General features: G+C 43.3%; 1 protein-coding gene across 1 annotated transcript; it reads left to right on the top strand.

The window, feature by feature from the left end:
- The first annotated feature begins 650 nt into the window (after positions 1-650).
- On the top strand, positions 651-21,395 carry SETD7 (SET domain containing 7, histone lysine methyltransferase). The gene is made up of 8 exons (XM_021526510.3): positions 651-792; positions 4,491-4,620; positions 8,758-8,959; positions 11,726-11,915; positions 13,531-13,612; positions 14,288-14,405; positions 14,693-14,850; positions 15,372-21,395. Exons 1-8 carry the CDS (start codon positions 753-755, stop codon positions 15,550-15,552), a joined length of 1,101 nt encoding a protein of 366 aa, XP_021382185.1. The 5' UTR covers positions 651-752; the 3' UTR covers positions 15,553-21,395.
- Positions 21,396-23,263: the final 1,868 nt, after the last annotated feature.

The following is a 23,263-nucleotide window of genomic DNA, read 5'->3' as shown; positions in this document are numbered from 1 at the left end:
TTCAGGAGGAGACTGAGGGGAGACCTCAGTGTGGTTTTCCACATCCTCACGAGGGGAAGCGGCAGGGCAGGCACTGATCTCCTCACTCTCCTGACCAGTGGCAGGACCCGAGGAAACAGCCTGAAGTTGTGTCAGAGGAGGCTTAGGTTGGATGTCAGGAAAAGTTTCTTTAGCCAGAGAGTGGCTGAGCAGGTTAAACTGGCTCCCAGGAGAAGTGTCACGGCACCAAGCCTTAGGGAGTACAAGAAGTGTTTGTACAGTGCTCTCAGGCACCGGGTGGGATTCTTTGTGATGCTGCTGTGCAGGGCCAGGAGTTGGACTCGGCGATCCTAATGGACCCCTTCCAACTCCGCATACTCTGTGATTCTGTGGTGAGAGCAGCAGCTCAGCGGTCCCTGGTGCGGCAATGGAAAAGGGGTGTCCTGCAGCTGCTGGGCACCCTCCGGCTTTGTGATGTGAACTGCGGCAACGCCGGTCGGGGTCAGCGGACCGACGGATGGACAGCACGGAACGCGCTGGGCCGGCTCCCTCGGCGCCGTTCGTGGGGCCACACGGCACCGGCCCGGCCCGCGCCGTCACCCTGAGGGGCGCGGCCGGCAGCTCCCGCCGCCCCCTTTGTCCGCGCTCGCCGGGGCCGCGCTCGGGCACGCCCCGGGGCGGGGCGAGGCCCTCCCCGGGAGGATGCCGGAGGCGGGACGTGGGGCGCCCGCCCTCGGTACCGCGGCTGCGCTTTGCCTGCGCCCGCCGCCGCCATGGACAGCGACGAGGAGACGCTGGAGGAGATCGTGGAAGGTGCGTGTCCCGCGGCTCGGGGAGCGAGGCCCGCCGGCGCCGGGCGCTGCTGCGGGAGCTGTGGGGGCGCGGGGCGGCGGCGGGCGAGGCGGCGGCGGAGCCGGGCGGCCGGGCCGGGCCGGCGCGTGACATCAGCGGGCTTATGCAACGGGCGGGCCGCGCCGCGCACGTGGCGGAGCGCGGCCGGGGGAGCCGGGGGAGCCGGGGGAGCCGGGGCCGCGCTGCCGCCCGCACCCGCCCGGCGCTTTGGGCGCAGCGGGAGGCTCCGCGCCCCGGACGCGGGGATGGCGGCTCGGCTCTTCTTGTCGAAAATAAGTCACGGCCGTGTGCTCCTGCCGCTGCTGTGCCCCCGTGCGGGCGGTGGCCTGCAGCCCGCACTCCCGGGGCGGTGCGGCCGGTGCCCGGTCCTTCCCGCCGCGGCTGAGGGACGTGGGGATGCCCATCCTTGGGGAGAGCCCAGGGAGCCGGGGCTGCAGTCGCATACGTGCAAATGGAGAAGGAGGAAGAAAGAGCGACTCCAAGAAGACGCTGTTGCCATAACCATGGGCAGCCGGGCTGGAGCCGTCCGTATGGGAGCGGGCTGGGCCACCTTATCGCTAATATAAACCCTCTGTGTGCAGTTCGCCTCTCATGTGTGCATAGCTAACCCTTGAAGAGTTCTAAACCCAGAGGCGCATGTCCTCTGGAAGTGAATCACTGATGGAAACCTTAATGGGCAGGGATGCAGCTCCCCAGCACGCTGGCGTCTGGGAGCAGGGAAACAAAGCCTGGCATCTCCCTCTGCGGGAAAGCGCCGGTTCCCCAGAGATTCCCGCAGAGGGACCGTGGTCCTGCCGGGAATGGCAATCCAGGGTGTTCAGGGAGCAAGGAGCTGCCTGAGGTGATGCCCGTGTTCGCCGTGGGCCGTGTGTCTCCTGTGGCAGAAGGATTAGGCCGCAAAGCGAGTTGCTCCAAGGAAGGCGTCTGTCCTGCACGGCAGCTTAGTCTGACAGCAGACGTGAGCTGAGCAGCTGCTGCTCGGAGCTGGATTTACTGGCTGGGTGTGTGATGTGGGAGCCAGAGAAGCTTTGTTGCGTAGAGTATGGGTCTGAGGGAAGACAGGCTCTGCTATGGATGAGGTGTGTCCTTACAGATGGGGTTTTCCACTGCCTTTCCTGCCAACTCCTTGAATCTGTGCGTTGCAGTTGTCTGGGGCAAGGAGTCGTAGTTTTCATCCTTGTATCACAGATAAAGTGTTCTGCTGTATTCTGGATTTTTTTTTTCATCTCCATGGGCTAAGGAAACACATTTTTAAAGCATCTTTTTTCCAGCAGTGTACAGGAATGTATGTGGGTTTTTGAGTGAGACAGAAGCAGGATGCTTTTTGGGGGTGAACAGGATTTTTCACTTACCCAAAGGAAGTTAGAAATACAGAAATCTATACTTCTACTTTTGTAGGGGGGAAGTTTTGTTTTGTTGTGATCCCCCAAACACTCATCTGGCATCTTTGTGGCCAGAATCTTTTACTGATGATGCATGTTATATGTCATCTGTTAAGTAATAGTGATACTGACAGTAAAGGACTTTTATCTTTGATTTGTGTACATCAGTGGTTTCAGTAACTCCATTGTGAACTAGCCCCTATTAGGGTAATTCCTTTTCTTTAAAAGTTCATTGTCTGAGCTTAAGAGGAAGTCTTGAGAGACCCTTAATGAAGAAACAAAATGAGGTTTTACAATAATTTAAAAATATGTTTAGACGTTTTGGGTATATTTTTTTTTTTGCAAATGAAGGAGAGTGGTGAGAAAGGAAAGTGCAATGCACTGCTCCCCACAAAATAATAAGGATTTTTTCCGTTGACTTAATTTGAAACAGAATTAGAGCCAAAGGCCTCAGCCATACAGAAAAAAAAGTTGTATTTATGTTATTAAACTTGAAATTGAGTTTTTTCCCATGATATTGACTAAGAGAGACTGTGTTTCTTGTTTTGTTGCAGTAGTGGGGGCATGAGTTTATTTTTTTTTTTAAATAAGGGGAAACTTCTAGCATATTAGACTATTTAGATTCTTTGTATTGTGGCAGAGATTAAGACCCTGTATAGAGGCCACTGGATCAAAGCTGACCATTTTAAATCTCTGAGGTATTATGTATCCTACTGTGCAAAAGGCCTGACATGTGTTCTCTGTACAGGCATGGCAGCTTTTTTGTTGGGCTTTGCATTCCAGCAAAATCTTGACAAAGCTGAATAGTCACAGAGAACAAAGTTGCAAGAGCTTGTTGTTGTTGAATTGGGTATTTTTTAAAAATAGTATAATGTACCAGTATTATCAGTGTTATTTTTTTTAATCCAAGTATTTTATAAAATTTTACCCCTGTAGAGACAGGGAAACTGGTATTGCATTGTTCAGGGTTTGTTAACTTACACCAGTGTACCCTTCTGTATTGCTAAAACTTAATTTAAAAGGCTTTTAATTAAAACTCTATGTGTTAACATAGTTTTTGGTATATAAGAGGTGTCCACATCAGAAATGTTACTGACCTTTTAGTTCAATTGGTCATTAATTTATTGGTTATTAACTAAGTTTGTTTCTGCCTTTCTCATATGTGTGATGTACCTTTTCAGTTTAGGGAAAATTTGGTCAGGGAAGAGCTTGACCCAAAGCCTGCAGAAGTGGATGCATACACTATCATCTCTAATAGGCTGTGTATGCATCACCAGGAGACTGGAGGAATCAGAGGTAATGTTTTAGTTAGAAGCATGGAAGAACATAAATATAGGCTAGCTGTTATTTATTTTGCAATTTTCGTGCAAAATTTTTACCTGGTAAAATGTCACTGTAGGAGCTGTAGCACCCATCCAGGTGTGTCCCTGTGCTGAGAGCAGCCCTGCTGAGCTCTGCAGCCAGAGCTCACACAGCTAAACCAGGCAATAATCATAGTTTGAAACACTTCTCTGTCATTTTTGTTTGGCTTTGAAGAGGCAGAGTTAGAGATGTAATAGGAGCCTTATTATGCTTTAACTTATAGTTGCTTAATAAAACACAAACCATGCAGGTGAGGATCCAAGTGTGTTGTCTCTGCTTTCCCTGTGCAACAGCTGTTATAGGGAAAACTGATATGGCTGGGGGTAGGAACAGGATATAAAGTGAACACATCAGAAAGGCACTGGAGAACAGCATTTAAAATATTAAATACCACATTGACTGACGTATTGCAAGGGCACAGCATTATGGATATTGCTTACTTTTATTTCTTTAAATTCCTGTGAATACAGCTGTACAGTGGCACACCCACATTATCATAAGGCATGTGTTTATGAAAAGAAAAAAAATCTAACATTTTCTTATCCCTTTCTCATCAATAAATATATGTTTTAGAGAGAGAATTTTTATACTGAAGATACATATTCATACAAGTTAGAATAATCTAAACTTTGTTTCTTTCAGGAACTAGTTTTGCTTATTATTCTCTTCTCTGTCCTGTTTCTCATCCCTTTTCTTTTATCCTTATCTTTTATTTTTATTTAAAGCTATGTGTTGCACAAGTACAGACTTCAGTTGTACAGAATGTCTGTTCACTGTTCCTAACAGCAATGATCTGAATTACTGTTTTGTACTAGGGAGCTACTGCATTTCAAGTAGCTACATAATGGGAGCAGATATAAAATCTTGCATAATAATTAATGTGTTCTGTTGCTCTTTGTTTGGATTTTATTTCAGGGCATCTAGATGATGATGGACTGCCACATGGATTCTGTACAGTAACCTATTCATCAACAGACAGATTTGAAGGAAATTTTGTGCATGGAGAAAAGAATGGCCGTGGCAAATTCTTCTTTTTTGATGGAAGGTACACTCTGACTCTGATTTTTCTTCTGTATTCCTCCTTCTGCTTGTAGCTGTGCAAAACTAATCTACATTGATTGTATACTGCTGAGTTTCTGGATAAGATTTTTCATTAAAAACTGTTGCTGAAAAGCTTGCTGCTGCTGTAGCCATTCTTGTGGTGGCTTTGTGTGTAATGAGGTTCCTGTAGTTGTTTCCTGGAGGGACAGTGCAGTGGTGTGAGCTCTTTTAGCGCTGTAATGTTATGAGCTTATTAGAAATCATAAGAAATGAGAGGTGGTCAAAACTACTGAAAACTATGCTGGCAAAGTTCTTTACTTCAGGTGGACTTCTTTGCCTTACAGAGCTACACAGAAAGTGCAGCTGGACCTGGAGCTCCCTGTGCCAGCCCTCACACACAGACATAGGACCTTGACAGAGAGGCTTGTCTTCTGCATTGTCAAATTGTTTATCAGTTAAAGGACTGAGTTAAATACAGATTGGTTAGCAACTCTAGTTAATCCTCTGCAAGTTGCTTGTGGCCTGATTTACTTTCAGAAAACCCCCTATCATTTCCATTCTTTTCACTGGGAATTGTGACGGTGAAATTGGGCTAGTCTGTGCCTATGCGTGTGTTTTCTGCTCTGATCCTCATTACGAACACCTTGTAAGTCTTCCCCCCACCACCACTGCAGCATTCCTGTCTGCAGTTGCTCAGAATTTCCTCAGAGGGAGCAGCAAATGTATAAAATGACATGATTCTTCATGGTTTTGCAGCTGTTGGTGGCACTCTGAATAGCAGCTGTTAAACTGACAGTCATGCCGGGTCTACTCTCTTCCCGCTCAGCAAAATTCTGAGCAGGAGCAGAGGTATTGTGCTGTCTCAGTGAGTCAGCTCCTTGTCTGTACTTGCCTTTCCATTTGCTTCATGCTGGGGATTGCAGGTTTTTTTTTCATGAGAAAGATAATATATTTATTCAGTTATGTAGTAAGGGATTAGGCCTCTAAGCTTGGATGAAGAAAAATCCTCGCTGTTGTTGGTAATGGCCTTATTAAATCTTCTCTGAGTAACTGAAAATCAGTACTGCCCAGCAGCTGAGTTCTCTAAAATAGTTTTGGTTTAAGTTGTTAGACAGCATCTCTATGGACACACATATATAATGTTTCTGTGCTGGTGGATGATCTCAGCAGAGTAGTTGCTGATTGTACAGTCAGAGGAACTGACCCGCTATTTTGTTTGTAGGGCTGCTCCTCCATGTATTCCATGGTACAGGCAGCATTTAGTGGAAAGAGTCAGGTTGCTGCTGAGCCTTCTCTGTACTGCTTCAGTGTTGCCAACTCTTTTCTTTTTTTATTTTTTTTTCTCTCTCTCTATTTTCATAACCCTTAAAAAACTGGAATAGCTGGTCACTGATGACTTTAGGAACTAGCAGAATGAAAATATGCAAAAAAATAGTTTGCAATGTGGTTTTGTAAAATGGAAACCTTTCATTACCTGCTATATATTTTAAGTCAGCTAAAGCAGCCTTAACTGAGCAGTAGCTAATCATTTATCTAGCTACACCCAGCTAGCAAGACTAAGTTGCTTTCTGAAATGGATGGTTCAGGAATCATGACATATTGTAAGAATGACCTGGCATAAAACAGGACATGCTGTTTCCATTAAGTGTGCCATGGACAAGGCTGAGTGCTCATGAAGATGAGCAATAAATATCAAAAATGTCTCAAAACAATTTCCCTTTGCAAAATTCCATGCAGTAGTGTTGATTTCAGGACTCGTGGGTGTGTTTCCCTGGCAGGCTGTTGAGTAAAGGCTGACAGCTGTACTGCTGTTCCTCTGTTGTTGGGGAGCAGCTGAGTCCTGCCAAATACAGAACTGGCTGCATTGTCAGCATTCTCATTTTTTGAGTATTGGCTGCCTGGCTGCCTTGTTTGGTAAAGGAAACTTCCCTTTACTGGAATAATTGGCCCTTCCTTTTGATTATTTACGGGAATGGAAATCTGGAATGAAATATCAGTTGTTTTTTTCCTTCCCCTTCAAGAAAATGCAACAAGTCACAACATATTCTTTAAGAGAGAGAAGTTTATCCTGGCATACTCCCTGCTTTGGACTGTGGGCGTGAACTTTTCTTGGTGCCAGTGGTTCTGGAGTTTACTTTGCTGAACTCTTTGCACTATAAAGGCAGGCATGAGACCATGCTTGTCACGGAGCTGGAGCTGCCCTTCTGCCCTAATTGGAAACTCCTGTAAACTGACATCTCCCAGAACACAGTAGAAAACTATTACTTTTAGGGGAAAAGTTTTCCATGTTTCCATATAGAGGGAGCAAGAGATAAATGGATCAGTCTCTATAGATATTAACTTAATCCCTGGAAGGATATTGGAGTATTTTCCCCCCCAGTTCATATCAATAGTTTAATTGTTAGATAAGAATTATCTTCCATCCCTTCAAGGCATAGTGGATAATGGGAAGATGGTACATCTGATAAAACTTGACTGCAGTAGGATTTATTTTGTCAGAAGTACGATCATCTGAGAGGCAAAACAGAGAAAATACAGGCTAGTTCAGGGTTTGTGTTAAAAAGGTTTTGTTTATGGAAGACACAGAAGCTATTTGTTCATCTTCGTGCTGGTGAAGTCTTAGTTGCAATTGTTGTGTCTGGCTGCAGACACCATACTTTGAGAACTAGTGAGGAGCAGGGTGGAAGTAGCTCAGAAATTCTGAACAACATAAAAGTTACTGAATCTGATCTTTTAGGTGAGCTTGAAGGACATAAACTTCTTAAGGTATCATCCTTTTGATTTCCTTAGATGAGATGGATCTTTTGGTCACTGTTTGGAGCTTAATACAAAGAGAGAAAACATAAAAGTTTGAGTTGCAGTAAAAGAAAATATATTCTTTCCAGGACTGAAGCACTGTTGTAATTTAGCAATGTTTTAACTTCAACTAGTGCAATTAAAGGTAACAAGACAGGATTTTTGACTACATAAACTGGTGGTGGCTGCTTCTTTTAAGGAGTAATCCTACATGTCCACGCTATGTGTGTTTTCACTACAATGGAATTATGATCTAGTGATCTGTGGTAAATTAGAGGGGAAAGTGGCATCATTTATAGTTAAGTAAGAGCACTGATTTCTGGTGGTTCCCTCATTGTAGTGCCATAGCTATCTGTGCAGTTCTGTAGCAACTGGATCAAGAAATCATTTCACTGAAAAGTAAAATTATTTTCCTGCCCTTCTTGTTTTGCATCTGGTGTGCACTGAGGCTCTTACTGTAATATATTTTCCCATGGAAATCTCATCCATCATGAAGCTTTAGAAGCCAGAAAGTGAATTCTGAAAAAAACATTCCTTTTGCAGCTCTTGCAAATCTGTGTGGTAAAACACGTAGTGTCATGTGCTCACAGACACTGTTTCAGCTTATACCTTAGACATCTGCATCTGAAAAAGAATTATGCAGTGAAGATATGTGTATGCTGACAGCTGGCTGTTAGCTAAGTGTGCTGAAGTAAAAGCTAAACAGGTTGTGTTTCCTCTACGCTAATGAAAAGGAAATATCTGAATAGATCCTCTTTTATGGTGATAGTAAAGGGTTTGCAAGACAAAACCAAAATGAAATGTTTCTTTGTTTAAATACAAGTGCAGCACTAGTTCTGTTTGACAGGCTGTGTTTGATTTTAAGAGAAAGAGATGAAAAATGGCTACTTTTAGTGGTGCCTGTACAAATAGCTGCTAAGTGTATTGCTGGAGAGCTGACACTGAACTGTGGCAGGTTGCAGTTCATTCCCTGTCATAGTTCACGTGTACAGCAGCTCAATTTTGTCTCTCCAGAGACATGTCAGTGAAGGCCCACACACAGCAGGTAGAAAATCCTAATGTGAGAGTAGCCTGCTTGAGCAAGAATTCCTCCTTTGACCAGGAGTGTCCATTTGCTGACTATTTCAGCCTACAGAAAATTCCAGGCACGTGATTGAGATGAGTGATTGATTGTGTCCGTGCAGCACACTTGGATGAAAGAGTGCTGTAAGCTGTTTTATGCCTTTGGAGCACCATAGAAATAAAATTCTGGTTTTCACCTTGGTGTTCCAGTATGTTGAGGTTTTGGGTTCACCTCTGAGAGATGAACAGTTTTCCACTGCTGTTTTCTTTCACTCTTCATCAGCACCCTGGAGGGGTACTACGTTGATGACGCCCTGCAAGGCCAGGGGATCTACACCTATGAGGATGGAGTGGTCCTTCATGGTACCTACGTGGATGGAGAGCTGAATGGCCCAGCCCAGGAGTATGACAGTGATGGACGGCTGATATTCAAAGGGCAGTATAAAGACAACATCCGACATGGAATCTGTTGGATTTATTACGCGGTAAACCTGACCACCTGCTCTCCTTATTGTAGAATTATGTACCTTTCTTTTCTCCCCAGCTGAAAGAAATACCCACCATGACCCAGCTATCCAAAAATCAGCACACATGGTCCTGGATAAAAGATCTGGGCCTTCTGATTTTGGGTAATCCAACACAAAGTTAAAAGATTTTGGTGTTGAATGTTTGCCCAGTAGATGAGATCAGTGAGGTTGCAAGATGCCTGCCACCATTTTCATCTTCCAGGAAACCCAGCCCCTTGGAAGTGCATTTATATATAATTTGTATGTAACGTAGAAATAGGACGTCTAATAACTTCTGCATTATCTCTTTGGGAAGGCTGGATTTTGCCACTTCATAATGGTGGCTGCCGGTGAGGAGCATGGAAGCCATGCCAGTTATTGCAACCCGCTGCTTTTATTAAAGTAGGAGGAGAGAATTTGTCTCTATTTCTGCAGGATATTGCTGGGGTCCATGGTGGTAGTGTATGCAGCTTTCCCCTTGTGCCAAGGGATAGGAGCCAGGAGAGCAGCAGCACAGACACACAGACAGACAGACAGGCACACACATGCACACGCAGCAGCTCGGCAGTGAAGACACGTGAGGGTCCGGGCATGGAGATCCAACATGCTTTATTTCAGGCCATGCTGAAGAGGTCCAGGGGCCAAAGACAAAAGAGGGTCCAGGGTATGAACACAGGGAAAGAGGGGGTGGAGGAGACCACCAGAGATCCAGTGGGCTGAGGGCTTGGGTGGTACACAGGGAAGGGACCAGTAGGGAATGCCAGGGTGGATGGGCAGAGTTACACACAGTGGGATTACAGGGAGTGGAGAACTCGCTAGGACATGAACATATAAGGGTAAAAGGAGTAGGGAAGGCCAGAACTGGGTCAAATTAACATAGTCCTGCAGAGCACCACAGGGGGAACTTCTTTCCTCACCCTGAGCTGTGAGGAATGCCTGGAGCCTAAGGTGCATCTCTCCAGGGGATCACTGTTGTTCTCCCTGCAGTGGGCTCACAGGCCTCCACAGAATATTGTGTGAAGACAGCTTTGCCTAACACATGAGATGTAACTAGTGTGAGAGCTATTGCCTCTGACTGGAATTGTGGACAAGTGATTTGCTAGTTAAACAAGCCACTATTGTATATTTTTGAATTTTGATGCTATTTTTTAATCATGCTAGTTAAGGCAGTGACTGTTGTATAGCTTTTAGGGAGTTTTTGATGCAAATATTTTAAAAATATAATTCCTATTAAGCCTTACACAGTAGAGTTGAATCTTTCAATCCTACCTCGTGCCAAGAAGGAGGTCATGTCTTCATATAATTAAGCTGCTGGTCAAAACCCAGTCTAATTCTGTGCTACATATGGCACAAGCTTTAGTTGCAGATTGATTTCTAAATGCTTACCAGCACTGGCTGTTCCTTTTATTTACTGGTTTTCATTATTGCCATTAAACATGTATTAGGATCAGCAAATGCTTGATGTATGCTATCACTTTCTAGTGAGGTGGGTTTTTAGGAAGTTTTCAGTACAACAGCCACTCCCAGAAGCAGAGCTACAGTAGAAGACAGCAGGAGACTCCTCACAGTGGTGGCGAATTGTCCCCACAACAATCACAGCCTGTCTTATCACAGATGTGGGGAGAGAGAGAAGGGGAGGGAGGGAGCAAAAGAAAAGAACTGAGCCAAGCCCCTCACTACCCAGCCAAAATTTCAGTATCTTTGCCCTTCCAAAGAAAACCCCCAGGCCAGGTGAAGAAAGGAACCAGCTACACCATTCCCCCTTCTCTTCCTCCCAGCCACATCTTTGGTTTTCTAAGTATCCATAGTTATTATTTTGTAGCAACAGATTAGACAAGATAACATGAGAGAAAGAAACAAAAGGAAAAATGCTAACCCCCAAGAAATTGTTAGACCTGTGGTAATATATGCATCTCATTTCTGCAGTTCTGGAAATAGATCTGACTTGAGCTGCAGGCAAATCACAGATGGCAAAGCCTGGGGCTGAAATGCATAAACTTTGAAGGGGAAGAGTGTTGCTGTTGATGCTTTCCACAAAGGGATGTTCTCACTGATTATCACCTGACATTGAGGGGCATTCTGGGAATCATTTTTCCTTAATAGGCTCACATCTTTAGAGGTACCATGAATTATGAATTTCATAATTTCACATCTGAACTTAGTGATGCATTTTTAAAAAGTTGTGGAAAACCCTTTTCATTTATTGGATGTTGTCTAGAAAATAGAATAGATCTTCCCAACAGCATTAGAGTGAATATAAAAGCAGACTTTTACTTGAAAGCTGTCAGGTACTCCGTATGGTGAAAACTGCACATGGTACAGTAAATTCACCATTTTCTAAGGTTTGTTGATTAGTGTAATTATCATGTATTGTCCAGTTAAAAGATTACTTGATTAGATAATATTTCCTTGGGTTCTGCCCCGCTGGAAGCAGTCCCCAGGCTTCTTTTTCCCACTTTTGTAAGGTTAGGTCCAGATTCTGGTTGGAAAACAGAACGTTGTTGTAGTTGGTACTCTTCTTGGAGTAAGACTAAATAATACTTTAGGAAAGTGTTTAGAAGGTTAGCATATTGTTCATTAATGTAGGGGAACATAATAGGAAAAGTAATAGAAGCTACAGCCACACATTTGCAATCTGCAGAACTAGAAATACATGAAAAATATAAAAAGCTAAAAAACTTAGGCATCAAGGATAGTAAAGTATAATTAAATGCTTTGCCTTTTCTTTCTTGCCTGTGCTCTCAGGATGGAGGCAGCCTTGTGGGAGAAGTGAATGAAGATGGGGAGATGACTGGAGAGAAAATAGCCTATGTGTATCCTGATGGAAAGACTGCATATTCTGGAAGGTTCATAGACGGAGAAATGATAGAAGCAAAATTGGCAACTCTGACAGCTGTTGAGGATGGAAAACCTCAATTTGAAGTAGTTCCAGGCAGTAAGTTCAGCTAACACAAACTTGTATTCCTGCTACCAGCCTTTTGCTGCAGACAGCTTGGTTCCTGTGATGTTCCTCACTGGAGACTGGCTGTGATGACGCAGGCTGTTAGTGAGGGGCCCTTTGTCCAAGTCACATAGTTGGGCAGAGAGGAAGATGGTCTTTGTCCTGGAACTAGATGGGAAGTGCCCCCTCTGTGGTCCTGTCCAAGTGCATTTCACAGCCCTTCTCTCACTCCTGTGCTCATGGGCACAGTTCTGTTTGTCACATATCCCGCTACTCTCTGTACCAGATGGAAAACCTGTTCCATTCACCCTGATGAGGAGGTACATCTACCTCCTCCGCTCCAGTATTTCTTGCAGTGAAGTAACTGCAAGAGGAGAGCGAGGCCCTGATTTGGTTGTAGCTCTGTCAGCTGGGTTTGTGCAAGTCAGTGTTTGCAATGTGAATGTTCTGGCATCTGCATTGCTGGGCTGAGATTGGAATTAGTGAGCCAGATTCAGTCGTTGTGTAATAGTCTGATTCACCAGCACCCTACTGTGTCTGGTCCTGCTGACAGAAAGTGGCTGTGAAGTGCACAGGCATAGGGTGGAGCCTTCTCTACCTAGTGGCTTGAACCTATAGTTCTGGAGTGGGTTTGTTGTTCTGAGGTGTCTGTGATGTTTTGGAGGAGTGTGGGTTAAGCTGCAGTAACAAGCAGGGACTGCTAATGCATTTATTGCTCTGCCAGCAAAAATTTGTCTCACTTGATAGGAAATAGGCACGTAAAGCTCAGTGAAAAGGTATTGACAAGCAAATACATGAGAGTTTTTCTCTTTTATCTTTGTTATGATAGCAAGTCAAAATTTAACTTAAAACTTAACTTTGTTGGAGAGTATGGTTGTGCTTTGTAAACAGGATGAAGTTACACTCAAGGGGAAGCTGCCTTTGTCCAGAACAGATCCTGGATTCCAGGGGCAAAGGCCTTATATCAAACTTTGTAGTATTCAGTTCTGTGGGTTTTTTTCCCATATTATTTCTACCTTCTTCTTAATCTGTGTCAAAGATAGTCCTCCCATTTGGGACAAGGATGTAAGAATATAATTAGATCTGTACCTCTAAGTTGCTTATTAATGACAAAAAATAAAGGACTGTAGCAAGAGTGCTTTCTGATTACTAAATGTTATTTTCTGGCTGAAGTCTCTTTAGGATCTGGACTAGAAAATATTTCATATTGGAAATAATCAAGTTTTTTTTTATTATTTTTTTAAATGATCTGTTGAATATTACCTTTTCAGTTTTGTGTTACTTTTAAATTGTATTTAGAGACACTAGGAGGGTCAGTTTTGAAAGAGTATCCAGTCCTCCTCTGCAAGTTGGTAATTTGAAGAACATATGTATCATCTTTTTGTGTTAGCACTATTACTCTAGATTGTTGAGGGGGGAAAATAATCAAGAAGCAGTATCTCAAGACTTTTGACAGGTGCAGTTCTGTTTAACACCTTTTCTTGGAAGTGTAACATTTTTTGCAACCATTAGAATTTAATTTTTGAATGTCTTGATTAAGTTAAGGATTGCATACTGTCAGTACTGCCAGTTAGTTTATTTCCTTCATTTATGTCTGATTTTTTTTTAGGCCCAGTATACAGTTTTGACAAATCTACTTCATCCTGCATTTCTACAAATGCCCTTCTTCCTGATCCTTATGAATCAGAGAGGTAATTTTTTTTTCTTCTCTCCATATTTCTTTACTGTTACCTATTTAGGGCCTAATTTTACAAGCCTTTTCTGATCTAAAACTTAAAAGGATATGTAAAGGTTTGTAAAATGGAAGCTCTGTGTGGCTTCCTAACTGTAGGCACTTTCTAAATAAGAGCCTGCAGTTATCTAATATCTAAATAAGTGATTAGTAAAATGCTTGCTTTAATTTGCATTGAGTACTTGAAGATGTGGGGCATCTCCTTGAGAGCTCTTGCTTCTCAGTGCATGTGTATACCAGCAACCCCAGCTTGGTGGAGACTTCTGGGGTTCTGATATGTTATTGAGGACATTCCTGAATTGAAGCCATCATTGTGGAGTTATAGTTGATTGGCACTTTAAAAAAAATACAAATTTTCCAAGTCAGCCCAAACTTTCCACCAAACCTCAGTTTTGACAAAATAGAGAGAACATATGGAAGAGAGGAAGGAAAGGAGTTCCATAAAGAGGTTTTTAATAATAATAACAACAACAACAACAACAATAATAATAATAATAATAATAATTCGGTTTTGCTGTTGTTATTATTACTTTATTGTTATACTGAAGTATTAGGCTTTATCCCAGTAGTGTTGTACTTCTTGAAAATTAAAACTGCAGCCAGTCACTGATTCCATGCCCTGTTCCTCTTGTAGGGTGTATGTGGATGTCTCTCTCATTTCCAGTGCTGGAGAAGGATTGTTTTCAAAAATAGCAGCAGAAGCCAGTACAGTGATGTCCTTCTATAACGGAGTGCGAATTACACACCAGGAGGTAAAGAAAAAAAAAAGTCAGTCTGAATTTTCATTGCTCCTCCTGAACTTTTCATAGTAGGATCTAACACCCACTACCTCCCCACCCTTGATTTAACATGATGGAGTTTAATTGAAAGAAAGTGGATGCTCACCTATGTATAGATTTAAAAAGTGTGGGTTGTTCTTTTTAACGGCGTACACCCATGAAAAGCTTTATTTGCATATATTTTGAATGCTGGCTTTCAAACTGCTGACAAAGTTGACCCCTCCTACACACAGACATTGGATTTTTGCCTTGCAAACTAGGTAGACAGCAGAGACTGGGCCCTCAATGGAAATACAATATCCCTGGATGATGAAACGGTCATAGACGTGCCAGAGCCCTACAACCACGCTGCCAAGTACTGTGCCTCACTGGGGCATAAGGCCAACCATTCCTTCACTCCTAACTGCACCTATGAGCTGTAAGTACAGCCCTTTGTTTCAGGGTAGAGGCTGCAGCCTGGCTGGCTGGGCTCACAGGGGGTCCCTGGGCAGCTGGAAGAGGACCAGTGGTGGGCTGGGAGTAAAGAGTTGAGGCACTGAATGAACTTCTGCTCACCTAAGCTGAGTTGGAAATGGGCTAGCATTATGGGTGCTTGATGTCTTTGGGAATTTACCATGGAGTATCTTGAAGTGTGCAACTTGTTAGTTTTGTCATGATCTTTGAGTGGCTTCTTGATTGTAAAATGCATCATCACAGTTCTCTAAATCCTAGCTTGGCTAGAACTGCAGTGTATTTGCTGAACTACCAATGCTTTGATAAATCAATTTTTTTCCTCATATTCTTAAATATTTATGAGATTGACTCAAGACTGCTAATTCAATATCAGATTATGCAGTATTGCTCTGAAATGAGTAAATTCTGGAACTGTAAGAGGGGCTGGCAGAGTTGATAGCTAATGAAAATTGATAGCTGAGCCTAGCAAAGATGTTTTCTTCCTAGGTTTGTTCATCCTCGTTTTGGGCCCATCAAGTGTATCCGTACCATCAGGGCTGTGGAGAAGGATGAGGAATTGACAGTGGCTTATGGGTATGATCACAACCCTGTGGGGCAGAATGGGCCTGAAGCACCAGAGTGGTACCAGCTGGAACTGAAAGCCTTCCAAGCTGCCCAACAAAAGTGACATGGGAGCACCTTCTCCGTTCAGCAAACTGAAACAGAAACCTGGATCTATGCACTACCTTTGTACTGAAAACTGGACAACCAGGGATTGTTCATGCTGTTGCATCATAACCTTGCATTCTGTGTTAAGAGATAAATTCCTTGGATACTAACTAGGTGTGACTATGTTACTCATAGCAGATTTAAAAATTAGCTAACATTGCACCAGTCTTATCTGAAAAAATTATTTAATATTCTATACAAGATGTGGTATTCTTTGGTAGCTTCTGCTTTTGCACCATATGCAAAGATGCCAAAAGACTAGAAAGAAACTAAAAATGGGTGTATTGTTCACTTTTAGTCGGCAGACTTAGTGTTGCTCTCTACCTGCCTAGGCATTATTGTGCAACTGCATTTTGCATATATGCCACTTGTGATGATAACAGTAATATTTTGATATTCTCTAATAGTAGCATAATTTTGCCTTTTTAAACCTTTGATCTGAATCTTGCAATAGAGCAATTTATTTATTAGCATATAGGAGGCTGGGTTTTAACTCCCCTTTCCTCTTGTCTGAACATTGTTCTTTCTACAAATCCTCTTTTGCAGGAGAAAAATCCTTTCTAACTAGTGGAAAGGCTTGTGTGTGTGTATGTGAGAGTGCTGTGTGTTGGTCTCTGTGGCTCTCTAAATAGTATAGCAACATGCCTAAACCTAATATTTATCTAGCCTGTATGGCTGGCTTATTTTATTTAATTTATTATTATTATAACATGCAAATGAAGCTGTTCTTTGCATGAAGTTTTTGTGAAAAGGAAACAGACTTGCTGTAGAAAGACTTCCAGAAGTACATGTTCTGGAAGGCAAGCACATTACTTGCATCCATGTTCGTGCGTTGACTGTTCAAGTGGCCAGTTCTCAAGGCAAAAGATGCTTGGATCTCCCATGGATTCTCTGAAAGGAGGTGCACGTATTTGAGGGCAGCCTGTAGTCCTTGGTGAAGGAGAGCTGTATCTTTTCACTTGATGTTCACTTGATGGAACAGCATAGCTTTATAGCAATGTTTTAGTAGTTCTGGTTTATGACACAGTGAATTAATATAATATGAGGTATCAAAATAAGATTATTTTTTTAAGAAGAAAAGATACTAAAAGATTGTTTTTGAAAGACAAACAATTCATGTAAAAACATCACTCGATGCTCATATTTATAAACAGCAGTCAGTCCATAGCTTTGTTGCAGACAGCAGTGGGGGCTTGTGAATATTCGTCTGCAGGGCTATGTTCTGGGGTTTTTCAGGGTTAGGGAAAATGTGTGGTTTTTTAGATACTGTACTGGGCTTGCCTAATGCTATATAAGAGAGAAATCATGTATTGTCATGGTCTGAATACTGGAGCTTTTCTGAGACTCTGATGTTCTCTTGGGTTTAGCAGCTTAAGAAAAACTCAAATGCATTTGCAACACTTTCTTTAAATGTTTGTAGTTTTAAAAAGTTTGTATATATGTAACATAAATTATTTGGGAATCAGACCTACCTTTCTGTTGCAACACATTTTGGTTGCTTGCTTGAACTGTTGGAGGCATCTGGCTGTCTGGGGAGCTGGCCAGGAAAAGTCTGTTGGGTACCTGCAGGTAAAAGGATGATGCTGCTGTTCCATGCAGTCTGAGAATCCTTTCTTTGCTATCTGTGGAAAGTTAGGAATTAACTCTTAACAACCTGGGCTATGTTTAGTCCTTGTGGCTGCTCACAAACATTTTCCATCACCTCATCATTTCACTTTGCACAGAAGCTGCTCTGTGCATGTGCTGAGGCAGGGGACAGGCAGGCTCAGGTTATTGTGACACTCCTTCAGCAGTGATCTGCACATGAGCTGTGTCATCTCCCATCTCCTCGTGCTGGACACTCAGGTTGCAGCTCCATGTCTCATCCACAGCAGAGGTGACAGGTCAGGGACTCACCTGAGTGTGCAGAGACACAACCAACCTCACAGGTGATGGAGAGTTGGCAAAAGTCAGTCAACTGCTCAATGTGACTAAATGATTCTCAAAAAGAAATAGGCATGACTTCATCCATCTCTGCCTGCCCATGGGTCATTACGTTAGGTCATCAGCCACTTGCCGCTCCCTCTGGTAGGGAGCTCTTACATGTGTCTTGAGAATTATTGTGCCAGGATTTGCCAAGTTTGTAAAGTTGAGGCTTGAGTTTAGGTGCAGGAAAGAGCAGAGGGAAGATGTGACTGAGCCCTTCTGGGAATGGATGGTAACTCCTTCCACAATCTTGATAACCTGCATTAGACTGCTGGCCTCTGTGCTCACTGGGCAATTGTGTTTAAAATGTTCTGATCTCTACAGCTCCTTTGCCTGCATTTCTGATCAGTCTCTGATTCCTCTGCTAATCTCCTGTGTGGAGTTGCTTATGTTTTAATAGATTTATTGGTCTTCATATTGCCTGATTTTGAGATAAATAGAACATAGGTGCTCTTTGTGCATCAGGCTTGAAGATTGTATCCTAAAATAGGGAAATTCTAGGGAAAAATGGCACTGAGGTGTCCTGTGTCTTCTCAAAAAATTTGGTGAGAGTCAAGCAGATTCTTTTATACATGTGTGTAGCCTGGTAGGTAGCATGCCACAGCTGTGGCTCTAGTCTCTGTTATCTCTGCTATCTTTCTCAGCTCTATAAAATCTGTTGGTCCTTCTATAGCTCCCTCCTTCAGCGACCAACCTGCTATAAAAAGTTACGGTTACAGAGCTGCTTTGGCTTGATTCAGGACCAAGCCTTTTAACTCTTCTTTGTTTTCTCTCTCTTCCTGGTCTGTTAGAGTGGAGATGGCTTTTGCCACTGGGTGGTGAAAGAGCTCAGTGTGTCCTTCAGAGGTGTGCATTGGCATCCCCTGGTTCAAACACAGGTTAGTTACAGAACTCCAAATAATGCCTTAACTTGGTCAGTGTGTTGCAGCTCAGTTTCTGGGGCTCACTAGAGAGCAAGACCAGCTTCACAAAGCTCCTCATTGGTAGTGTGATGATATCCATAGACACAAGACCCACACCCAGCCATGGTTTTCATTTGGGGAAAACGAAGCATCACCTTGCACAGCAATCTTCTTGGGTCTGTAGGATGCACTGACTACTGGTGAATATGCAATAAGTAAAGAAGCTCCACTTCTTAGAGTCTGGCCAAAGACCTTTCCTGTCGGTACAGAAGCTCTCTGGGAGGAAAGCTGATGCCTGTCAGCTGAGCCTGAGTGAGTGGCTGGCTCTCGGGATACCCCTTGTGACTAAAGAATAGCATAGGAAAACCCAGAGTTGCTGCATTTTTCAGGTACAGATCAGTTTTCAAAATCTGCCTTTGGTCTGCAGTACTGCACATGGCTTCTCTGTGATGTGGGAGGGTTACTTGAGCTCCTTTATGAGAAGCCTGAATTACCCTGTATTAGAGGCTGCTGATTGTCTTTTTGGAAAAAAAAAAAAAAAAAAATCTGAAGTGGATCTTCCTGTGATGGCAGCACAGGGTTTTGTTACCAAGACTACAGAAGCTTTGTTTTCTGGAAGTGGCTACTCTTGGAGATGAGAGCCAGAAAAGTTGCAGCTGAGAGCTGCCTGCTGTTGGAATCACTCCACTGGATAAGAAGGGAAACAGCTTAGGCCATGGATGGGGTGTCTGAAATTGAGTCTTGTGATTTAATTTTACTTTTGGGGATCCTGATTTTCTTTTAACAAACCTGAAAAGGCTTTTTATTCCCTTTTTTTAAAACAGAAATCATTAAATACTTACCCTACATAAATACCTGCAAATCTTGACTGCTGAAAAAGTCAAATTAAATACATGGAAATGGCTTTTCAGCTGTGAGAGTTTTTTGACTTTTTCTACAGTTGCTATGATACCTCCTAGGATGGCCCATACTTTTAATCAGGTGAAGCTCCTGGGGAGGTTGTGGGAGCTTTGGGAGGCCATGGGGTGAGGCTGCATGTTTTGGGAGTGACTAGGCAGGCTTCTCCTTGGTACAGCCTTTCCAGATGTGGAAGTGTTGCACAGACGGCAATGTTTTTTTTCCCGGGGGTCTTGTAGCATGTTGCTAGAAGCTGGAAGCCGCATGCTACAAGAAGTAAGAGCTCTGTCAGGGATTTCTCAGCCTCTGTCAGGCACTGGAGAAGCAGAGTAGCCGACATATCCCATCTGGTAAGAGAAACTCATATATTACAGAAATTGACACTTTTTTGTTTCCTTCCCAGCTGTCTTCCCTTGTCCTCCAGTCAAGCCAGTGCTCACCACTTGGGTTGTGCCAGGGATGCAGCAGTGTTGCTTCTGTCCCCTTTCACTCAATTTGATTGTCTTTAGGAAAACGCTGCTGTTGTGATGAGGTAACATTACACAGAGCCGAGTATCTGCTTCTTTGTTCTCCTGTGGCCCAGCAGAATTGCTGGAGCTGTGGGTGCCTGAAGGCTTCACCTCCAAGCACTGAAAAAAAACAAATTGCTCGGAAACAATGGTACTGAAGTATCTTCTTACATGCTGGGGTGCTGCCTGTTCCTCACTTCCACTGCACTGCTGTGTGCCAAGGGCATCCAAGCAAAGAAAAGATGTGGGAGCAGCTTCATCTGCGAGTGGAAATGGGCTTCCCTGCAGTGAACTTGTTCCTTATGCTTCATGTCATGGAATCATGAGAATTGTATTTTTGGACAAAGAATTTCTAAGCAGTCTTATGAGGGATTTTTTTTTTTTTTAAGGAGAAAAAAGGTGCAAGATTAAGTGCGTATTTACTTGTCCCAGATCAAAGGTTTTGAACACTAAGGTCACTCTGTCTTGACTGGACCCTCCTCTGTCTTTGGTCAGTAGAACTTCCTGCCCTTTTTCTCTTTACCGTGTTACTGTAACTCTTTATTTCACCTAGAGAAATACCTGTACAAAAATTATAAGCAATTAAATGTTCAAGCCATAAAATCATGAATGTGGGAAGACCTGCTTCACAAGTTTTAACATTTGTATGTAAAATGATGTTTGTATTAAATATTTTCATGGTAGAAAGAATATTTAAACAAAGAAGTTCCAGTAAGATCTAAATCAGATTTAAAGGGATGTCTTTTTGTAAGATGCAAGTGTAATTGAATACCAGTAAGTAGATAATGTTGGGGTTTTTTTAGGGGAGATGCAACAAATGATCCTTACAATTACAAATGGTTGTTCCTGCTATTTGGGGAAGTATTAATGCAGCATTACATGCAGCCGCCATAAATAATTGCAGTAGCAAGGCTAGTCACATTTTCAAGACGTACCTCTCAGCTTGTCTCTTCATGATATCTTACAAACTACCCATCCCTCCTTCCTATAGATTCCCTTCTAGAAAACTTTTCCTACTGCAGCTGTAACAAGTTTAACTCTGAGCTAAGAACCAGACTAAAATAGTGTATTAACAGTTTCTGCTGGGCCTTCTGCTATTTTAATACTCTTCAGCCCATAATTACTGGGTGTCTCTGTTCTGAAGAACTAAGTGCTAAAGAATAATCTTTGGGGTAAGCTTATACATGTGTTAACAGTTAACCCCGGAGTATTCAACTTGTGTACAGTACTTGATAGGTGTTTTATGACATTTGTACTCGAACTATGAGCCTTACTGAACATCTGTAAGTTTATTCATGACTTTTAAAAAACGGAAAACTCTAAGAAAGATGTTTACATGAATGATGTTTGCCCTTCCTTTCATGTTATGAATGGGGTTTTTATAGTGTGTTTGGGCGTATGTGCAAGGAAGCAAGAGAAGTGTTTCTGGGGAAAAACAGACTTGACAAAACATTTGTAATAAGTGAATTTTAAAGATTGCTTTAATTGCGCTATGAAGGCAATGCAAAAATAAAATATTCAACAGAAAACCATTGTCTCTCCTTGTTATTTGTGAGTCACAGTTTGGGGCATCCTCTGACCTCTCCCTTTTCCTTGCGTCCTTTGTGACCACAGTTTTGCTGATGCACAGGAGCAGGATTTCATACGGTTAACACACATCTAGGCCACGTTATGTAAATAGTGAATGAACACCTGACACCACTTGTTGGTTTTTTCTGTCATCTCTGCTGCTTTTCTTACTCCTCTTTTTCAATGCACATAACATGGGCTTCAGTTGTATTGTGGTATGGAAGAACATCCCTCCCAAAGTGTCATTAACTGTTATTTTTAAGCGTGGTGGATTTTCCTCTGATGCAGTGGGAAGGTGCAGCAGGGTGCCTTCCAGCCAGGTAACCTATTCCTCTGTCTCCTAATTCCATTTACACATCCTGCTGGGTGAGTGGTGAGGAAAAGGCTGTGCTTTCAGTGCCTGCCTTGCCTTCTCCTCCTCTGTGATCACAATTGGCTGAGGTAACTCTCCTGCCTGTGCTGGGTGTAGGTGTGCAAAGACTGTGCCCTCCCTTCTTTGCAAGGATGCCGAAATGACATTGCCACTTGAACCCTCCCAGTCATAACAGGCTGGGAGGACGATGGGTGCTTGGTGCGCATTTGCAAGCTGTGTGGAAGGTGACAGTGGGATTGTGGATGATGCCATGTGCTGGCTTCACCCAGCCTGGCTGTGTTCAGTCATGCCTTTGTGTAATAACCCAGTACACTGTGGAGGTACATTGGGTTTATATAAAGAAATTATACCTAACCTGTGAGCTGATTTCTTAAAAATGTTTCAGGGATAGGCAGGTTTTAGTGGTGTGCTTTTTAGGATTTGGCTGGAGGTGCTTGGGGGGATATTAGAATCATAGAATTGTTGAATCATCAAGGTTGGAAGAGACATTCAAGGTCAACCAGTGTGACCATCCACCTCCCACTAGCCCTGTAACCCCTAAACCACGTCACCCAGATGCCTCTTGAACACCTCCAGGGATCATGACTCCACTGCCAGCCTGAAAACCTATTCCAACACCTTACTGCCCTAACAGTGAAATTTTTTTCTAATACCTAATCTGAATTTTCCCTGTCTCAGTTTATTTCCTCTGGTCCTCTCACTGCAGACACAACAGGAGAGATTGATGCCCACCTTGTTAGGGCCTCCCTTGAGGGAGTTGTAGAGAGTGATGAGCTTCTCCCTGAGCCTCCTCTTGAGACTGAACAACCCCAGCTCCCTTGAATATAAGATAGGTTTTCTACACCTTTCATGAGCCTTGTTGCCCTTCTCTGGACACAATCCAGCACTTCAAAATCCTTTTTAAAGCGGGTGGCACACAACTGACACAGCACTTGAGGTCTGGCCTCACCAGTGCCAAGTAAGGGGGATGAGCACTTCCCTAGTCCTGCTGTCTGCTTTATCCCAGATACAGGCCAGGATGCCCTTGGCCTTCTTAGCTACCTGGGCCCACAGTGGCTCATGCTGTATCAGTGGCACTCCCAAGCTCTTCTGTCGAACTGCACAGGTTCTTTGGCTCTTTCCAACAGAGACTGGTTGCCAATGTGCCAGGAGGACCTTCACCTGTCAATCTAAAGAACCGATCGCACAAGTCATGAACAATATGTACAGAGTTTCACGGAATCTTACAATCACAACATGGCTTAGATTGGGAGAGATCTTAGAGATCATCTAGTTTCAGTCCCCGACCACGGGCAGGAACGCCCTCCAATAGACCAGGTTACCCAAAACCCCATCCAACCTGGCCTTGAACACTTTCAGGGATGTTGCATCCAACAAGACCTCTGAGCAACCTGTGCCACTTTCCCCAACCCACAGTATTGCAAATGCATATCCATGTGAAGCAGCGCTTACAGC

The sequence above is a fragment of the Lonchura striata genome, chromosome 4, assembly GCF_046129695.1.
Source record: "Lonchura striata isolate bLonStr1 chromosome 4, bLonStr1.mat, whole genome shotgun sequence".
NCBI classification, from domain to species: domain Eukaryota; kingdom Metazoa; phylum Chordata; class Aves; order Passeriformes; family Estrildidae; genus Lonchura; species Lonchura striata.
The sequence above is the reverse complement of the archived record's forward strand: the minus strand, read 5'-3'. Positions and strand labels throughout refer to the sequence as shown.

Bases quoted from the DNA above. Each gene is read 5' to 3' on its own strand.
- SETD7 (XM_021526510.3), top strand. From the start codon at position 753: ATGGACAGCGACGAGGAGACGCTGGAGGAGATCGTGGAAG. The intron at 8,960-11,725 runs GTAAACCTGACC...CTGTGCTCTCAG, and splicing joins TCTGTTGGATTTATTACGCG to GATGGAGGCAGCCTTGTGGG. The intron at 14,406-14,692 runs GTAAAGAAAAAA...CTTGCAAACTAG, and splicing joins TGCGAATTACACACCAGGAG to GTAGACAGCAGAGACTGGGC.